The sequence below is a fragment of the Paramormyrops kingsleyae genome, chromosome 6 (genome assembly GCF_048594095.1).
Source record: "Paramormyrops kingsleyae isolate MSU_618 chromosome 6, PKINGS_0.4, whole genome shotgun sequence".
NCBI lineage: Eukaryota > Metazoa > Chordata > Actinopteri > Osteoglossiformes > Mormyridae > Paramormyrops > Paramormyrops kingsleyae.
Window position 1 is genome coordinate 7,412,389 of NC_132802.1, and position 16,778 is coordinate 7,429,166.

The following is a 16,778-nucleotide window of genomic DNA, read 5'->3' on the forward strand; positions in this document are numbered from 1 at the left end:
GATGAAGGAATATTGAAATAGCAAAATACGAAAGTAATTTTATTATTATTATTATTATTATTATTATTATTATTATTAGTAGTAGTAGTAGTAGTAGTAGTATAGTGATCATACAACAATAACACATCCTCAGTAAATATCTTCATTGCCCCGTGAAACTGTCAAACTACATCCAAGGCATCAACACCTCATTCTGTCTCTCCTCAGTCCCCCATCTCCCGCTTAAAAACTCCCCTCAGAATCCCAGCATGTGAAAACGGCCACACACATTGCAGAAATAATTTAACAACAGTTAATGAGTTCATCCATGATCCATCACAATATTTTATTGTAAATACATAATGACTGAAAATACATATAAGTAAACCGAAAGAAATATAGTATTTTATAAGATTATATTTAGCACAACACAATCAGACCCTACCGTTATACGAGCCACGTTATTCATTCGGAGAAAACGCATATATAAACTTCATTCTCAGATTGTTCGAAGCACCACCGAACCCCACTAGGGGTCTCTCTGTGTTTGAAAAAAAGGTTCGAAGACTTGAAACTAGGGGTGCACCGATTGCAGTTTTCTGGCCGATCAACGATCACCGATCCTTAGACAACCTTACCTGCCGATCTCGATTTTTTTTTTGCCGATCTTGTTTCTTTCATAACTAAAAGACAATTACTTCAATGTTTCCATTTTTATTGAGTAAATTGATATGAATACTCACAAAACATGAGGTAGTGTCCTCAAATATAAATGAACATATAAATGAGCATTGCTGTTTGAACTACAAAATCATATTTTTTCTTCCAGACTTTAATTTCTCTAATTTTGTAAAAATGTATTGGGCGGGCGGGAGGGAGGCAGCCTGCACTGCACCTCTCTCGGGAATGGGAGAAAAGGCTGATTTAAAAGCATATAACTAAGATCGGTGGATCTCATGGGAATATGGTCGATTTCTGATCCCCTCAAATTAACGTGATCGAGGCCGATAGATCGGTGCGCCGATCGATCGGTGCACCCCTACTTGAAACCCATTCTGGCACTTTACGGGGAGCACCAGTTTGGAAGCTAATGTATGGTTGGGAGGGAAAAAAGTTCTGTATTTGTTGTGTTTGATTAGTATGTAAGGGGATAGTTACCCAAAAATGAAAATTCTGTTGTTACTTGCTTTCTAGCACAACTCTGATATTAACATCAATGGACGGGATTCGTTTTACTGTATCTCCCCAGCTTCTGGTAATATAGGGAAATTGCAAATGTTTCTTAATACATCTGAATCATCTAGAGTTCTAGACAAATCACTTCATAAACTACATACCGAACCACCATGTGTAAAACTAATCCCATCAGAATAGGGCTAGTAGGGAGGAGAGGGCTCAACATCAGCCACTGCTTCCTGTAGCCTCTGACCTTATCAAAGTTCAAGAGGAATCAAAACAAAGAATCAGAAGAGAGAAACAAGAACAGAAAACAGATGCATCCAGATAGCAGGTGGTTCTTAACTGAAACATGTATTTGCTGTAAAGATCTTGATGCTGTAGTCAAACCCAATGTCCTTCATAAGAGTAAACAAAAATGTGTTCGGAATTTAGAAAATGTACATTGTAATGAATGGGGTCGAAGCCCATGGGCAGGATCCATGTCCGTTTATTAAAACAAAGCCAAAACATAGTTCAAAATCCAAAACTGTAACCACAGGCAGGGACCAACATTTCGGAAACGGGAACAAACCAAATCCAAATCACAAGCCATGAGATGAATTTGGGGAAATACAAGTAAAGGGTAAATACACATGGGACTTCAGAAGGAAGCACAAGAATAGCGTTCAGTAGGAAGTACGCTTACAATACCTCGCAATAGGATCTTGAGCACAAACAGTATAGATACAGAACACAGTTTTCAGGTGTGTTTAATTAGCTGGGTTTATGGAATATGTGGACTGGATTATGAATCCAGATGCTGATGGGCTGGTGGACATGACATACATTGAGAACCTAACCATCCACCTAAACTTTTATTCTGGCCATGATCAATGGGTCACTGAACCTTAATAATCCTTAAAAATCAACAATTGATGCATGGAGAGGCTGGTTCCCTGACCACACGCTGCTCCCAGAACACCCACACCCTGATGCTGTCTCACATTCCTCCACTGCCTGATTCCAGGGGGAGACATACTCTTTAAACTGTAAAACACATCCCTAAAATCACAGAATTATAATTGTCCTGGCTGCTCATGTTTTTCTATGTGCACAGAGAGATTCTTAGCTATTCAACCACCTTTTTACAGCTGATCAATGTCAAGAGGCCTGCAGACACACCTCAGTTAAGAGCAGATGGGCAGGTAATTCAGGCAGGGCCCCCAGAAGTACAAACAGCTGTGCAGTGAGGAGCTGCGGGACAGAGAGTCACGGTAAAACTACCGTTGCGTCCACAGCGATGGATCCCAGCTGTTATTGCAAAACTTGCTTCACTTGTGATTGTGAATAGATCCACATGATACCAGGGGAACTGGAGGAAGAAACAAGATTTCAGATTTAGGGAAATATTTTACAGTGGGGCAGTGCCAGCATTGTATATCGTGACATCACAATGGACACACATGCAATAGTCACATTGTGAAAGGATGCAACGTGAGAAAGATTTTAAATATAATTTCATAATAGTAAAGATTTCATCACTTAAAATAAGACACTGTTTACTCTTGTTAAACACTGTTTAGCGCACAGTTTCACAACTAAACATAAGTAAAGAAATAGCTGATCATATGACAAAATGAGTCTAAGACAGGACTACAGTCTTCATTAAGCAGGACTTTATGTTTCGTCCTCGTGCTCTGCATGCGCAGCGAATTGGCCTCAGTAATGTGCAGATTCATAACGAAAGATAAGGAACACATTCATTTATTTTTTTGGTAAGGGGGGGGATCTTGCCGATGTTAGGGGGTGTGCTTTCCCCCATCCCTCCTATTTCCAACGTCCTTGCAGAGTGGTGAAATTAACATAAACTTGAAGAATCAAAGGACAGACAGGCAGGGAAAACAAAACAGACATTGAAGTTGGAGAAGCACAATGGACTATTGTGACACAAAGCTGAATACGTGGTCAAAGGCAAGAGCACAGGCGTTGATATTCTGGGTGACTGAGTGCAAGTGAAACAATCTTGTGATCCAGCTTTTCCCTGCCCCATGAGATCCAGGCCCATGCCTTACATATACTTAATAAAATGCTTTATTATTTTGACGGTTTTGTTTCTAATGTGGTTCTTTAATCTGTTAATTTAATGAGCGACTAGTTTGAGTCACTCAGTCATAACCTAACATGCTACATCCTTTGGTTAGAGGTGTCGCTGACATCACATGTAAATTTATACTTATTTATTCAGCAGACGTCGTTGTCCAAGGGGACATACAAGTGATGATTAGCGAGCAGATCAGCCAGTCCCTGAAGTAATTGGGGTGAAGGGCTTTTGCTCAAGGGCCCAGCAGGAATGTCATTTTGCTGGCCACAGGATTTAAACCAGCAGCCTTCTGATCAGAGGCAAAGTGTCTAAAAACACGGAGCCACACCCCCCCCCCCCCCCAAATGTGAGGCTTATGGACCATGACTGTTTAAGTAATTTCCAGCCATGAAAACGTTATTTGAAACACACAAGACATAAATAAGGGAAATTGACATTGAGAAATTACAATTTTCTTAATAAATAGCAAATTACCACAAGTCAATTAAATTCCTCTGGACCCTTTATGGGGTCTGAGATCAGCGATACAGCTGTAAACCGCACTCTGATGACCAAGATGTAAATGCTCAAGATGCAGAAGAATCGGGTTTTTACCCACCTAAGTCTGATGAGAAATGCAGTTTCAGATCTCGTTTATTTTCACATGTTCTTTTTATTCATTGCTATTTATTGAATAATTTTATGGTGATTAACTGTATAAGTTGATTCCAGGGGGAGACAGACTCTCAGGAATGTTAAAAATGTGTAAAAAAAAACCCAAAAAAACCCTAAAATCACAGAATTAAAATTGTCCTGGCTGCTCATGTTTCTCTATGTGCCCAGAGAGATTCTGAGCTATAACTTCCCTTTCAGGACAGTCTAATGTCAAGAGGGCTGCAGACACTCCTCTCCTACTCAGGGGAGTCCGGTTCAGAGCAGATGGCCGAGTAATTCAGTCACCGCCAGAAACTATCCTGATGTCCATAATGATGGATCCCAGCTGTTCTGCTGCAAAAGTTACTTCACTTGTGATGGTCAATAGACCCACGTGATACCAGAGGAATTGGATGAAGAAACGAGGAAACATAAAGCAAACATAAAGACAAAGGACAAACCAGCAGGGATAACAAAACAGACATTGAGCTTGGAGTAACACAATGTCTGGACTGTTGTGACACAAAGCTGAATATGTGGCCAGAGGCAACAACACAGTCATTTTGCTGGATAGTCAGTGACAAACATATTTACAGGTTTGCTTTAAACTTAACTGTGTGAAACCTAAATACCATTTAAGCACTGAAGCAGTAATTAAGAAGTAATGTAGCTAGACATACTGTACTATGTGTTATTCATAGCTACACAGTGTCTATCCACAGCTGGGTGGATCGGAGAGCTGGGGGACACCATGAAGAAGGATCTTTCACGTGTTCAGCACATTTTAGTTTATGCCAACTGTGTTTCTCTAATTTTTCTTTTTCTTTTTTACTTACTTGGTCATGGTTTTCCAGTTTGCTATTCTTGTGTCCTTTCCTACAAAGAAATATTTCTGTTAAATAACCTCAACAGCATTAAAATTCTAAAAACGTTTTTTAATATTAGGGAATACATAATAAGTATTATTAGGGCTGGGCAATATGGCAAAATATTTGATCATGATATTTTTTTTATACCAACCGGTATCAATAATTATTACAATATAATTCAAGTCATTGTTTCTTTACTTCATTGCTCCATTTTTTGCTTATATTCCCTTAGAATTACCCTTAAAGATTCAGAACATGAAAAAGGTGACTGAATGGACTGCAAAATGAAATCTAATTTGAATAAATAAATCATACAAAATAAACTTTATCGTAGGGCATAGTACTAGAAAATGCTGACAGTACATTTTCTTGCTAAGTTTTTTCTTCTGACTGCCTCACTGTTCATTCCAGGGAATGGATTTGACTAGGGCAGGGCAATATGCCATAAAAATGATATCACAGTATTTTCAGAGATTTTTTATAATATTAATATTTAACACAATATTCTATAATTCATATGTAGGTGCAAAATCGACTCCTATCTTGATGGAATTTGTAAAAAAAATATGGCACTATAACTGTTAATTATGCAAGGAAACAAGTGAATATCACAATACTCACAATATTGAAATTGATGACGAAATGAATGTTCATAATCATGATATATAGTATTTTATCGATATATCGTCTAACCCTAATTACTATACCAAGCTTTGTCATTAAGAATGTGAAACATTGAACAGGTATTCCTGTTTCTATTGGTTATGTCTAAAATTTCAGAATTCCTCATTTATTCAAATGCCTTAAAGAAGTGTCTCTTACCACTTTATATGACTGAACCCGTTTTTTGCGCCGTTTGCAGACTACTATGATTATTATTCCTATGAATACTACAGCTGCCACAGGGGGCCAAAGTACATGGTGACGCAAACTGGTCTCCCCACATTCTGCATCAGATGCTGGATCTCCTGCTCTAACAGTCACCCGTCCTTCAGACTCACAGCTGTAAAAATGAAGACATAAGGCAAGTGTGTCTGATTCACGTGGAAATGTAAATCAATGCATACATAATAATACACACAAATACACAAATATTGAAAAGCAATCCATTCCTTAGTTTTATATTCAAATTCTGGGTTGTCATGATCAGTAATATTATATGAAATGTGGACAGGAAAAAGCAGGGGACCAGACGTACTCTGTGTGCGGCATGCAGGATGTAGAAGTTCCGTTTGAGTAAGTATTTTCCTGACAATCCTCACATTCTGTATCTGCAGATTTTGTTCCTATAACATTAACAAAAGAATAGATGATTATTATCATCATCATTAATCATCATCATCATAATCAACAACCACAACAATAAAAACACAATATCTATTAAAAGTACAGTGCAGCCAAAGATTTTTCCACTATGGAAAAAAATGGTCAAACACCTTTGAACCAACCAGATGAGCATAAAGAGTCACAGTCACAGAGTACTCAACTGGTTAGTTGAAACAAAATCTTGGTCTGGATTTGTACTTTCTGAACCTGAAATTTCCACCTCTGCAATACACTAAGGGAAAGAGTCATAGAATTTCACAATCAATATCCACAATTGCCATTTTTGACCATTTTTTCCATGGGATACAAATAATTTTTGGCTACACTGTATTTTGAAAATTTGTTGTAAAATGCATTTGTTTTATTCTTCAGAACAAAACAAAGCCAGTTCTACCCATCCAATGAATGAATTGTCCAGGTTTGCAAGTTGCATGTGGCATGCAGTTTGTAAAAGAGCCGTTTGAGTAAGTATTTTCCTGACAATCCTCACATTCTGTATCTGCATATTTTGTTCCTATAACATTAACAAAAGAATAGATGATTATTATCATCATCATTAATCATCATCATCATAATCAACAACCACAACAATAAAAACACAAGATCTATTAAAAGTACAGTGTAGCCAAAGATTTGTACACTATGGAAAAAAATGGTAAAAAATGGAAATTAAATTGAGGATAATGAAGAAAAAAGAAACAAGAAAAAAAAAAATTCAAAACATATTCTGTAATTGTTTTCAAAAGATGTAACTTATTGCCTTTGAACACCTGGCCATTCATAGAAATGAATGAATACATTGAATGACATTGGGAGGAGTTCCCAGTCATAATAGAGATCATTTAACGTGACACGTAACAGCAGGTGTTCCAGACAGGCAGCTAATTGGGAGTCCTTAGTCTCTAAGTGTGGCCTTGGTGGTCATTCTCCACACAAGCATTTGTAGGGTTAGTTGAGTTTCCCAACATGAGTAAAACTGCTGAAATACCCAATGCACTGAGGAAATGAGTCATACAATTTCACAATCAATATCCACAATTTCCATTTTTGACCATTTTTTCCATGGGATACAAATAATTTTTGGCTACACTGTATATTTTAAAAATTTGCTATAAAATGCATTTGGTTTATTCTTTAGAGCAAAAGAAAGCCAGTTCTACCCATCCAATGAATGAATTGTCCAGGTCTGCAAGTTGCATGTGGCATGCAGGATGTAAAAGAACCGTTTGAGTATGAATTCTCCTGACAGTCCTCACATGCAGTATTTGCAGAGGCTGTTCCTATCCAAGTAAATATGACAGATTATTATTAGAAGATATTAAAATGTATTGCAAGCAGTTTCTAAAAACGGATTATAGGTCAGAAACATTTATAAAATGTCAATAAGGTTTAAGAATGCGAAAGGGAAATCAGACCTGGCTGTTTGATGAACTGTCCAGGTTCACAGGCTGTGTGTTTATGGGCTGTTCTGCACCCTCCCTTATAAGTACTAATACAATAGTGCCCTTCCAGGACCCCACACACTGTGTCTGAAGTGAGTGTACATGCCCTCACTGTTTTCAAACCAAGGCCTACAGGGAATGCAGATTAAATCAATAAAACCACACACATGAGATTATTAAACCATTACAGAATAGATGGGATGCTACACAGTATATTACTTTAAAAGGTATGGAACAGTAGTTGATTGATTTTACCTTGGTCACAAACCGCACATAGCTTACAGTGTGAGAGTCCATTTGGTTCATCATTGAAAGTCAATCCGGCACATGGAGCACATGTAGTGTTAGCATTTCTGCTACAATGTTTTTGAACATGATGTCCTGGAGGAAAAACACATTTGGTAAGTTAGATAGAGGTCATTCACGTCCCGACGTAAAGAACCCAAGCCTGTAGTCCGGCACTTCAGACAGGAACCAGAGCACGACGGAAGATGGCTCACCGGAAGGACACATTGGGCAGCACTCCTCACCCACTTTATACTCAGTCAGGTTGCATGCATGGCAGAGGGTAAGGCAAAGGAGCAGGAGATGTGGCGAATAGGCCTGCTAATACACATATTCAATGTCAGTTAATGAAAGGTTTCACCCTCAAACCGTAATCACAGGGCAGGGCATTAAATCACAGGGCAGTTTGTGTGGCTCCATCATCTGTTACATGAGAAAAGCCTCTGATTGGCAGTGTGTAGTTCAGTTAATTAGGGGGGGTCTGTGTTCAGAAGGTTTTAGATTCAAATCCCATGGCTGGTGAACATAATAAGCTGCTTCTTCATATTTTGTGTATCTCTATTGGAAAGAAAGTCATTTTGCACTGCATACTTTGCTCCTGATCTCAATATATTTACTTAACTGTATGATTTAATAACTTTTACATCTCACACTACCGTGCATTTTGCTTTTCTATATAACCCTATTTTGTATTCCCTTAGTGACCTTAAAATGATATTGTGTTTACACAAGACAGGACGTTTCTTTAAATGCAGTATAAGCTCTGTTGTTTTGTGCAAGGCATCATAGTGTTATGTCTGTATGAATTTTGCAATAAGAGGTACTATTCTAATTGGTAGGAGATCTTTGTGTTATATACTTGCCCATAGTCTGATTCTGAAGTAATATTAATTTTCATTCAAATTCAATATTTGAAAAGAAATGTAATAGGGCTTTTACTGTAATGTACTTTAAGTTTATGGCTTTTTATAGAAGGATAAACAGATACAACAGAATAAGATAAATAATGTGCACGTTAAGCAATTACAGCTATACAACTTTTCCCGGCCCATTCAGAGGTTCATACGACCTACATGCAACCACAAAGGTCTGTTTAATGTAACATGAAGCTAAAACAGAAAGTGAAATAAAAGAATGGAAATCCCCTAAATGCCGGCTTTAGGCGCAGCCAAGCCCTTTTACTTCTTCTTTTTGTTATACGTAATTTATACTATTTCATTTGCTATGTTTTTACAAAGCCATTTCCTATTATTTAAGTACTTTACATACGAGACTTTAAAATTAGTCCAAAAACGCAAACTATAAAAAAGAAAAAAGAGTGTTAGAACCAAAAATAATTTGGGTTAAGATTTAAAAAATGCCCCTCCCATTTAGATATAGATATTGTCAAATATCCTATCCTGTCGTTGTAGTTTGAAAAAATGCACTGTCCCAACAAGTCATTTATTAAGCTGATTGTTTAAGAAGTCTAATATTAGCTAAAAAGAAGCTGGAATAAATTAATTATTTGACATCGTTTACAACTCTGCAGATATATTACCTTGAATATGAATTTCGTCATTTCATTTGCCGGTGATGCGGTTCCAGAATATACTTATAACGCTTTTAACAGAAATATCAGTACGCAAAAGGAAGTAGAATAGTAGATTCAAGCAAAAACGAAACAGTGCTGCGACGAAGCAGCGTAAATCCTCCCGCGGTAAATATGCCGCAGTCACCTGACAACTTTCTGCTGTCAGACACCTAGGCGCCGAGGTGGGTTCATTGGGCAATTTAATACTATTTTTCGTTAATCTCGTGTCGATTTCTTATTATTTTTGAGGATGCTAGTCTGTCTAGGAGAGTTACACTGGTCCGACCTCTTTCGCAGCTAATTATAGCAGTGATCATTTAAGAAATGGTACATGTAGTGCCGGGTATCGCAGTCCTAGCTCACGGCTTCCGACCACGACCGCTATGGCTGTATATACCTTTGAGCTCTATCTTTGACTATATATAATTGAATTCGCAGTACAAACAAAGCTGGTTGCACTGGGTTTGTGACTTCCTGCAGTCCAGACCGGCTCCACCTTGCCGGTGAACAGGCCCATGGGGGTCTGTGTCCCAGGGTTGCTGCCCAGCTCCTAGAGAACTCCCCGGACGTCCTTCGTTTCCACTCATCACGCCCCAGCCCCTGCCCCATTGCCCTGTCCTGCCCTCGTTTTACTCTGTGTTCCCTGTGACTCCCTCTTATCTTTCCACCCCTGTCCCTGTTGCCCCTCTACTTGTTTGCCCTGTCCTGGTGTGTATCTTGTTTGCTGTCTTGGTCTGTTCCATGCCCCTGGTCATGCCATGTGTCTTGTCGGGTGTCCTCTTTGCTGTCTTGGTCTGTTCCATGCCCCTGGTCATGCGTTTCTACCGTAGTATTTAGTTGTAATATTAGTTGTATTATTTGTTGTGTTATTCAGTAAAGCCCCTTTTGTTATCCTGACGCCTGCCCTGAAGTCTTCTGGCTTCTGCACAGGACAAAAACTAGCAAAAAATTGAGGAAAATATACATCTTATCATAGAAATTGACAGATTATTGTGAGTCACATGCAATAAAATATTGAAATAATTTATGTATTTGTGTGTTTCTGATTTTTGGCTACGCATTTGGGGAAAATTATCACTTCAAATAAGAACAACAAATGATGAAATGAATACACCTAAAACGTTAAGAATGTCAATTGCTGTACACAAAAAAAAACACACTATATTAAACCATAACATTTTTTTAAATTCAAGTTTGTGACAGTGACCCATATTTAATATGTTTAATGGTTTGACTTTAATTTGTGATGTGCAGATTATTCATTTCTGCCAAAATGCTACTGCAAGCAAATAGAAGCTGAATTTCAAAGCTTTCAAAAAGGCTCGATGAACAGATGACAGTAAATGAGAAGGCGTTGTATTATAAGTAGGAATGTAACTATTCTTTATTTTTAATCACATATTTTGACAATTAATGACATATACATGTAGTAAACACTGAAAATAATACAATATTAAATCCTAAATCTATTGGGCAAAAGGCTATAAAATTAGAATTACAACCACTGAAGGTCAGTAGTGGGCAGAATTTCGCTAATCTACTAACAGCCGATTAGCAAAGTTAATTACTTCATTAGTGGATTAGCCTTACTACTAACTTATCAATTAGCTAATGCTAAATTTTGTTCTGCTAACTGTAAATCACTGACATTTTTTTGCAGGTAAACTGAATTGAGTAAGTAAACAGGTTAAAATTTTAGCTCTCTAGGTATGTTTTTATGGGTTTCAGAGCGAAAAACCAATCCAAAGCTAAATTCATATAATAAAAGTGAGTATTTATTGTTAGCTTCCGCTAATTTTTTAGTAGTTTGTCAGTTTAGCCTTATCTAATTAAACTTTGCAGTTAGCAGATTAGCGGTTATAGAAACTAACTTTTCAGTTAGCTGTGCCCAACATTGCTCAAGGCAAGGCAAGGCGAGATTATTTATATACAGGAATGGACACAACTGGTATGCAACTACGCATTCACCTTTAGAAGCGATACGTGCGGCAATTGATTGTTGTAACAGCATGAATGCGTACGTATTTTATGTGCATTTGTGCTGATATGACAAGAAATTATTGTGCATTTTAACCTTTATATGCTAATTCATTCTTCATTTGCGGTATAGAGGTTAAAATGCAAGGTAATTTCTTGTCATAACGCACATAAAATATATACGTATTTACCATCCATCCATCTATTACCATCCGCTAGTCTGGGGTTTGGGTCGCGGGGGTAGCAACTTCAGGAGAGATACCCAGACCTCCCTCTCCCCAGCCACCTCTACCAGCCCTTCGGGAGGGATTCCGAGGCGTTCTCAGGGTAACCGAGAGATATAATCCCTCCAGCGCGCCCTGAGTCTGCCCCGGGGCCTCCTCACTGTAGGACATACATGGAAAACCTCTCCAGGTAGCCGCCCAGGAGGCATCCACGCCAGGTGTCCAAACCACCTCAACTGGCTCCTTTTGACGTGGACAAGCAGCGGTTCTACTCTGAGACTCTCCCGGATATCCGAACTTCTCACCCTATCTCTAAGGGAGAGCCCAGGCACCTTGCGGAGAAACCTCATTTCGGCTGCCTGCACCCACAATCTCATTCTTTCGGTCACTACCCACAGCTCATGACCATAGGTGAGGGTAGGGACGAACATGGATCAATAGATCAAGAACTTTGCTTTCCGGCTCAGTTTGTTCTTGGCCACGACGAACTGGTTAATTACCAGCAATGCAGACCAAGCTTCTGCTCCGTTCATACGGGGACCGAATCGCCCATAGTAGTGGGCCCCGAACCCCATACTCCCGAAGCACCCCCCGCAGAGCACCTCGGGGAACCCAGTCATAAGCCTTCTCCAAGTCCACAAAACACATGTACACTGGTTGGGCAAACCAGGCTCCCTCCAGTACCCTCGCAAGGGTATAAAGCTGGTCCAGTGTTCCTCGGCCAGGACGAAAACTGCGTTGTTCCTCCTGAATCCGAGATTCGACTATCGATCTCACCCTCCTCTCCAGTACCCTGGAATAGACTTTCCCAGAAAGGCTGAGAAGTGTGATCCCTCTATAGTTGGAACACACTCTCCGGTCCCCTTTCTTAAATAAGGGAACCACCACCCCGGTCTTCCAATCCAGCGGCACTGTCCTTGACCTCCACACACTGTTGTGAAGGCGTGTCAGCCACGGCAGCCCCACAACATCCAGAGCCTTTAGGTACTCCAGGCAAATCTCGTTCAACCCCACGGCCCGGTCACCGCAGAGCTCTTTAACTACCCTGGCCACCTCAGCCCCAGTAATGGGCAAGTCCACCCTGGCACCCTCGGGCCCCGTGCCCTGAGATGTCTCAAAGGCAGTGTGTGTAGATGTATCTGAGGCAGGGTTGAGGAGGTCCTCAAAGTATTCCTTCTTTCTCCGGATAATATCCCCACGTTAGGTCAACAGCACGCAGGTGTTCCCAGCAGACCCTCAACTATGCACTTGGGCCTGCCAGGTCTGCCCTGCCATCTGAGCCAGCTCACTACCAGGTGGTGATCAGTTCCCCAGCAGCACGATGGAATAAAAAAAAAAACTGGAATAAAAAGCCAGTTTTGTTAGCCGGGGATCAGTCTGCCAGGGCCTCCCTTGGCCGCCACCCAATCCACATCACACCGAACCCCTGATATTCCCCTTGCGGGTGGTGGGCCCACCTGGGGATGGTCCCACATAACTCTTTCGGGCTAGGCCCGAGCAGGCCCCACAGGCCAAGGCCTGGCCACCAGGCGCTCATCCACAGACCCCTCCCCCAGGCCTGGCTCCAGAGTGGGGCCCCAGTGACCCTAGTCTGAGCAAGGGAAACAAGACCTTGTAATGTTTACTTTTCATCAGTGTTTCAAGATGATGTGAGGGGGATATAGGGCTTTCGAAGGAACAAACAGGCACACTTAGGTTCGCTTCTAATAACGCTTTATTACAAGTAATACAAAATAACCTTGCATTAAAATCAAATGGTATTATAAATCATAAACAATAATCAAACTGCCAATACAACTGATTATATGTATATATAAAAATAAAACATCCATATGTAGAAAGTACCAATTAATATTATTGTTATTGTGACTCTTATAAAATGATAATTAATCCCAATAATGATTAAATCAGTACACAAACACTGCAAAGCTATTCATACTCGGACGTGCCATCATCACCCACCTTCACTCTTAGACTGGGGAGCCCGTTTCAGTACTGGTAGGAGATCAACATGTGAGTCCCGAGAAAGTGCCGGGCGATGCACGCTCTGTCCCACGGCTGAGCTCCAACCAACACTAAGATCTCCCCCTTCCTTTATACTAATGGCATTATGTGTGGACAGGGGACGAGCTGGCCAGGCTCACCCCTCCCCTCAGGCAAGGCATTCACAAATTTCCAACCTTGTCCAGGTAATGCGGCTCGCGGTTAAAATGAAAAGTACAAAGACAAGTTCCCATAATCAACACATTCCCCTTTCCTCTAGATAATATCAGTGTCCCACACACCAACTGCTAGATATGGTTTCAATCAAAAGTAATTAGACAGGTATCCTTGATCAACTTCCCCTTTCTCATGAGAACATCTTCTGAGAACTAAATAAGCGGTCCACACACTAATCGATAACGTATAAAACACATGTTGGAACACATGTTGGACCACCCTTTCTTCCCAGGAAAGGCCCTAAAAACAAAGTTAATGTCCTTGAACAGGGTTAGCATCCCATGGATCAGAAATAGCAGAACAAGTGTCCTTAAACAGAGTAAGTATCCCAGTATCTTGAATTTCAGGAAGATTAGTCCACACACGGTCAGAATCAATCCACACCTCAATCACCTCATATGTATGTCTGCTAGGTGGAGTTGGAGGTACTCCACCAAATCGTGAGTAATGAAGTCGGACAATTACAACCTCCCAAATCATCACAGTGACAGGGGAACATTCAACATATTTCTTTAATTCTATGCTACTGGGGTGACGTGGCCAGTTATGGGGCCACCTGTAAGTTCTCTTAATACAATCAGGGTTTTTTTTCGGATTGCTCTTCGTCTGGCCCCTTACCTGGGACCTTCTTGCTTTGGGAGACCCTACCAGGGGCTATTGCCCCCGACAACATAGCCCCCAGGGTCACTGAGGCACGCAAACCCCTCCACCACAATAAGGTGGCAATCCAAGGAGAGGTGTCCCATACGTATATGCGCTGTTACATTAATCGATTGCCGCACGTATCGCTTTTAAAAGGTGAATGCGTACTTGCGTACCAGTTATGTCCATCCCTGTTTATATACCACATTTCAGACACAAGGCAATTCAAAGACAGAAGAATACATTAAAAAAGACGAAGCCTCTGGCGCAAATATAACGTTGTAATCAATAAAACATGTAGCTATTTGCCCACATCAACATATTATTAATCTAATAAAACATATCAGTGAAACAATTCTTATGGAGCTAATTACATGGTCATAATCACTAAAACGTGTCGTTATTGATCTGAAAATACACGAATTAGCCTCTGATAAAACATGTCATTATATTGTCAAGCTAAATGTAAATGATTTTTTTTTTAATATGATTATAAGACCAGTAATTAATAACAATAAAAAGTACCTGGAGAGTAAGATTATATTTATTTCATAAAAGGAAATTGTTCACAATCAGAAAAAGGAATATCAGTATACTGTTCCAGCTATTAATGCTGCCCGTAGTAACAGGATTGGCCGCACTGCATTCAGAATCAGATGTTCTGTCTCCAGCTTTAACTGCTAGAAGTCCTTTGGATTTACAGCTGTAAAGACATATATATAATATGAGAAACCATTTTGATAAAACATAGTACAACTCATAGGAAAATAACATTTTATTCATAATTCCAGCGCATAATTAAGGAATACAAAAACCTTACTCTGTGTGTGGTTTACAGGATGTGAAAGAGCCATCAGAGTATGAATTATCACTGCAGTCCTCACAGACGGTATCGATATATTCTGCTCCTGGAAAGAGTACAAATTCTCCTTAAGACACAAATCTTAGGAAGACAAACAAATGTTTTGCTTTATTATTACATTGGTATTGAGAACATCCACACAAATCCATACAAACCAGGCTGTTTGATGAACTGTCCAGGTCTGCAGGCTGTGTGTTTATTGGCTGCCCTGCACCCTCCCTTATAAGGATTAATACAATAGTGCCCTTTCAGGACCCCACACACTGTATCTGAATAGTGTGTACAGGCCCTCACTGTTTTCAATCCAAGGCCTGTTTGCAGGAGATAATGAACCACATCATGATATGAAGATCCATGTACCCACTTATTCTGTTCAAAATTAATATCTACAAAATGCAAGTTATGAATTCATGAAAAACCAAGGAAACTGTGGTATTCTCACCCTGGTCACAGACAGTACATGGTTTGCATTTGGTCAAACCATTTGGCTCATCTGTGAAAGTCAAACCAACACATGGAACACAGGAAGTGCTGGACTGCGCTGTACAGTGTTTGTAAACTCTACCCCCTGAAAAAGAAATTGAATAGTGTTCAACTGGCAAATTTTTAAGAAAATGGAATTAATGGCAAGGTTAGGACAGGCAAACCCCCACTGACAGTATGAGCCAGTCTTCCAAAGACTCACCTTGAGGACACACAGGACAGCACTCCCCACCTATGTCATACTCAGCCTGGTTACAGGAATAGCAGAGATTCCAGTTAAGTATCATGAGTATCGGAGTCACCTGTGAATACAATTTAGCACAGCTGTTAAACAGCAAATATGATTACAAACAAGGTATTGCATAAACAGGAATACATTTCATTGAGGTGGCTTCCACTATATGTAATTTTGGTGAGACATTGGCTACAAATGCAAGCAAATATGTTGGGCTTTTCCTGATCATCTGTATGTTTAAATTACAATTATATTCTTTTTCAGAATACCTTTCAGAATACACTTTTGGTTTGGCTCCCATTTTGCAGCTGTTACATCCTACCCATCATGTCTGCTTGACCCTCCAGTCTTCTCCCCCATGTGGCCCTGATGAGCCACAGCTGTTGCTTGTTGTCTCTCGTTAGTCTTTGTATTAAAATACCCCTTTGTCTCGTCAGCCCCAGTCTGATCATTAAGGTGTATTGTCCTGTGGCCTGTACTACGAAGCGGGTTTACTGGCTTATCGGGGTAACTTTGCGAGTAACTTGATGACGTGTGGTGTAACTTCGCGATTAACCCGTACTACAAAGGTGGGTAGGTTATAGTCGAGGCATGTTGCCATGGCAATTTACGCTAAGTCTCAAAACTGCTCCGAGCAGTTTTTGTTCTTGGTTAAGTCGAGGTTCCTGCGTAAGCCAGCCCTATATGAGCCCCGCCCTCCAACTACAATTTCTCCGAAGACAATGCCGGCGTACCTGGATGATCCGTACGACATTGGCGCGCGAATCGT

General features: G+C 40.2%; 1 protein-coding gene across 1 annotated transcript in view; it reads right to left on the reverse strand.

Annotated features, from left to right (window-relative positions):
* Positions 1-292: 292 nt before the first annotated feature.
* Positions 293-16,778, reverse strand: part of LOC111859060 (uncharacterized) — a 45,763-nt gene continuing 29,277 nt past the window's right edge. The window contains exons 3-17 of the mRNA XM_072713207.1: positions 15,977-16,076; positions 15,734-15,859; positions 15,447-15,602; positions 15,250-15,337; positions 14,990-15,132; positions 9,334-9,386; positions 8,009-8,114; positions 7,764-7,889; positions 7,482-7,637; positions 7,227-7,346; positions 6,461-6,580; positions 5,939-6,026; positions 5,563-5,743; positions 4,708-4,747; positions 293-2,509 (exon numbers count right to left, since the gene is read on the reverse strand). Coding sequence (XP_072569308.1) covers positions 4,730-4,747; positions 5,563-5,743; positions 5,939-6,026; positions 6,461-6,580; positions 7,227-7,346; positions 7,482-7,637; positions 7,764-7,889; positions 8,009-8,114; positions 9,334-9,386; positions 14,990-15,132; positions 15,250-15,337; positions 15,447-15,602; positions 15,734-15,859; positions 15,977-16,076 — 1,581 coding nt within the window. The 3' untranslated portion in view covers positions 293-2,509; positions 4,708-4,729. The remainder of the gene's footprint in view (positions 2,510-4,707; positions 4,748-5,562; positions 5,744-5,938; positions 6,027-6,460; positions 6,581-7,226; positions 7,347-7,481; positions 7,638-7,763; positions 7,890-8,008; positions 8,115-9,333; positions 9,387-14,989; positions 15,133-15,249; positions 15,338-15,446; positions 15,603-15,733; positions 15,860-15,976; positions 16,077-16,778) is intronic.